Below are 1,854 nucleotides of genomic sequence, written 5' to 3'. Positions count from 1 at the left end.
GGAACTGGGGATTGAACTCAGGCCCTTGCGCTTGCCAGGGAAGCACTCAGAAACTCTTTTAGTTATTAAATGGCTATTCATTCCCCTCTTCCCTCAGCCTTAAATAAGTTCTACTTTCTGTTTTTATAAATTTGGATTTTCAATAAATTTGTAATTTTTCTTTTTTAGACAAGATATAATTATGTAGTTCAGGCTGGCTTGAACTCACTACATAGCCCAAGTTGGCCTTGAACTCATGGGGATCCTCCTCCGTCAGCCTCCAGAGGGCTGGGACTGCAGGCATGTGCCACCATGCCCAGCTGTTTCTATAAATTTTGCTGCAATATTCTAGACATGTCATATAAGTGGAATCATAAAATATTTGTCTTTTTATGTCTTATTTCACTTATATTTTAAAAGTTCATTGATATTATAGCAGGTATTAGAATATCATTCTGTTTTTAGTGAACAATTTACTTTTTCAATTTTTATTGGTTCATGATTGGAATTCATAATCAGTGCATTGCTCATAGGGAGTTGGTGTATGCATGTAACACATAGTAATTAATTTTTAAGGCTGACTAGATTCCTTTGCATGCATATACCCCACTTCTTGGGTCCATTCATTTATTGATAGACAATTGGCTTACTTTCATCTTTTGACTGCTGTAAGCAGTGCTATAAGTAATACTGATTTACAAGCAACTGAGTCCCTATTTTCTATTTTATGTTATCTCCCTTTTTTTAAATGGTGAAAGTAAGGATTATAGTAGGAAAAGATGTAAAGTAGCGAGGCAGATCTGATGCCAAGGCCGAAGCGTCACCTACCAAACACTTGCCTAAGAGGGTGAAGCCTGCCTTCCAGCAGTGCCAGATACTTCCCTGCCTTGCTTATTACTCCACCCATCTCTCTGTTTTCTGCTCATTCTTGCTTTTTTCTTCCTTGAAGGGTACTTGTTCCACACGTATTTCCAGGAAAACCCTGCCAGAGATAAGCCGAATTCATGAGTCTCTGGCAAAAACATGGACAACAATAAAAAGAGGTCAATGGGAAGCAGTCAATAGGTGACTCTGTCCAATAAATTAAAACTTTTTATATTTCAAAGCACTTGTCATTTTGTCCTAGATCTAAGAAAGAGGTGTTGGCTTGTTGTGGAGACATGTGCATTTTGACCATTTTTCTCTTCCACCACCTGTTACTGTAATCATCCATTATTTATTCATCATTAATATGAGATATATTGATAATGTACAACATTCTCGCACCTTACTCAGTGAGCAAGATGACTGGTTCCACCAAGTTCACAAAGCTTCCAATAAGTTGGCCTATTTTCACCTTATATTTTATTCTCTGTAGTTCTGAGTTTTGATTTTCAGAATGGTGGATTTTATTTTAATCTAAATAACTTATGCGAATCAGTAATAAAAGGTTTTGGTAAAATTTAGCAATATGTACAAAGTACTAAGCCAGAATTTAGAAGAGTCTTAAAATACTTCATTAATAATGATTCCTTGGCATTACTTATTTTAAAATAAGATAAAAGTATGTTTTAGTATATGTTGTAACTTAACCCTTGTTTTACTTTTGCAGTGAAATTAGAATGATATTTTCTTCTGCTTGTCTGACTGCAAGCTTTTTGAAGCAAAGGTAATTTTATCAGATTTACTTTCACTTAAAACACTAGGCAATAATTAAGTGAAAAATTTTGAGTCAATTAATATGTAACTTTTGTTATCAATGCACAGAGTTCAATGTATGGAACTCCATAGGTTGCTACAGAATTTCCCCATTTTATTATGTCATCTACTGGATCATTATAAATTTTAACTTAATTAATGTCGTCTACCTTCATACTGCCTTCCTCTACTATGTGA

At 34.8% G+C, this 1,854-nt stretch overlaps 1 protein-coding gene across 1 annotated transcript in view; it reads left to right on the top strand.

The window, feature by feature from the left end:
- The window catches only part of LOC101571996 (probable E3 ubiquitin-protein ligase HERC6), a gene marked incomplete at its 5' end in the record, with an annotated part of 82,130 nt that overhangs the window by 21,823 nt on the left and 58,453 nt on the right, over positions 1–1,854 (top strand). Inside the window, 2 exon segments of the mRNA XM_023706840.1 lie at positions 929–1,044; positions 1,571–1,627. Of these exon segments, the coding sequence (XP_023562608.1) occupies positions 929–1,044; positions 1,571–1,627 (173 nt within the window).

Source organism: Octodon degus, unplaced genomic scaffold (assembly GCF_000260255.1).
Source record: "Octodon degus isolate 3935 unplaced genomic scaffold, OctDeg1.0 scaffold00272, whole genome shotgun sequence".
In the NCBI taxonomy this organism is placed as follows: Eukaryota; Metazoa; Chordata; class Mammalia; order Rodentia; family Octodontidae; genus Octodon; species Octodon degus.
This window is presented reverse-complemented; position numbering and strand designations above follow the sequence as displayed.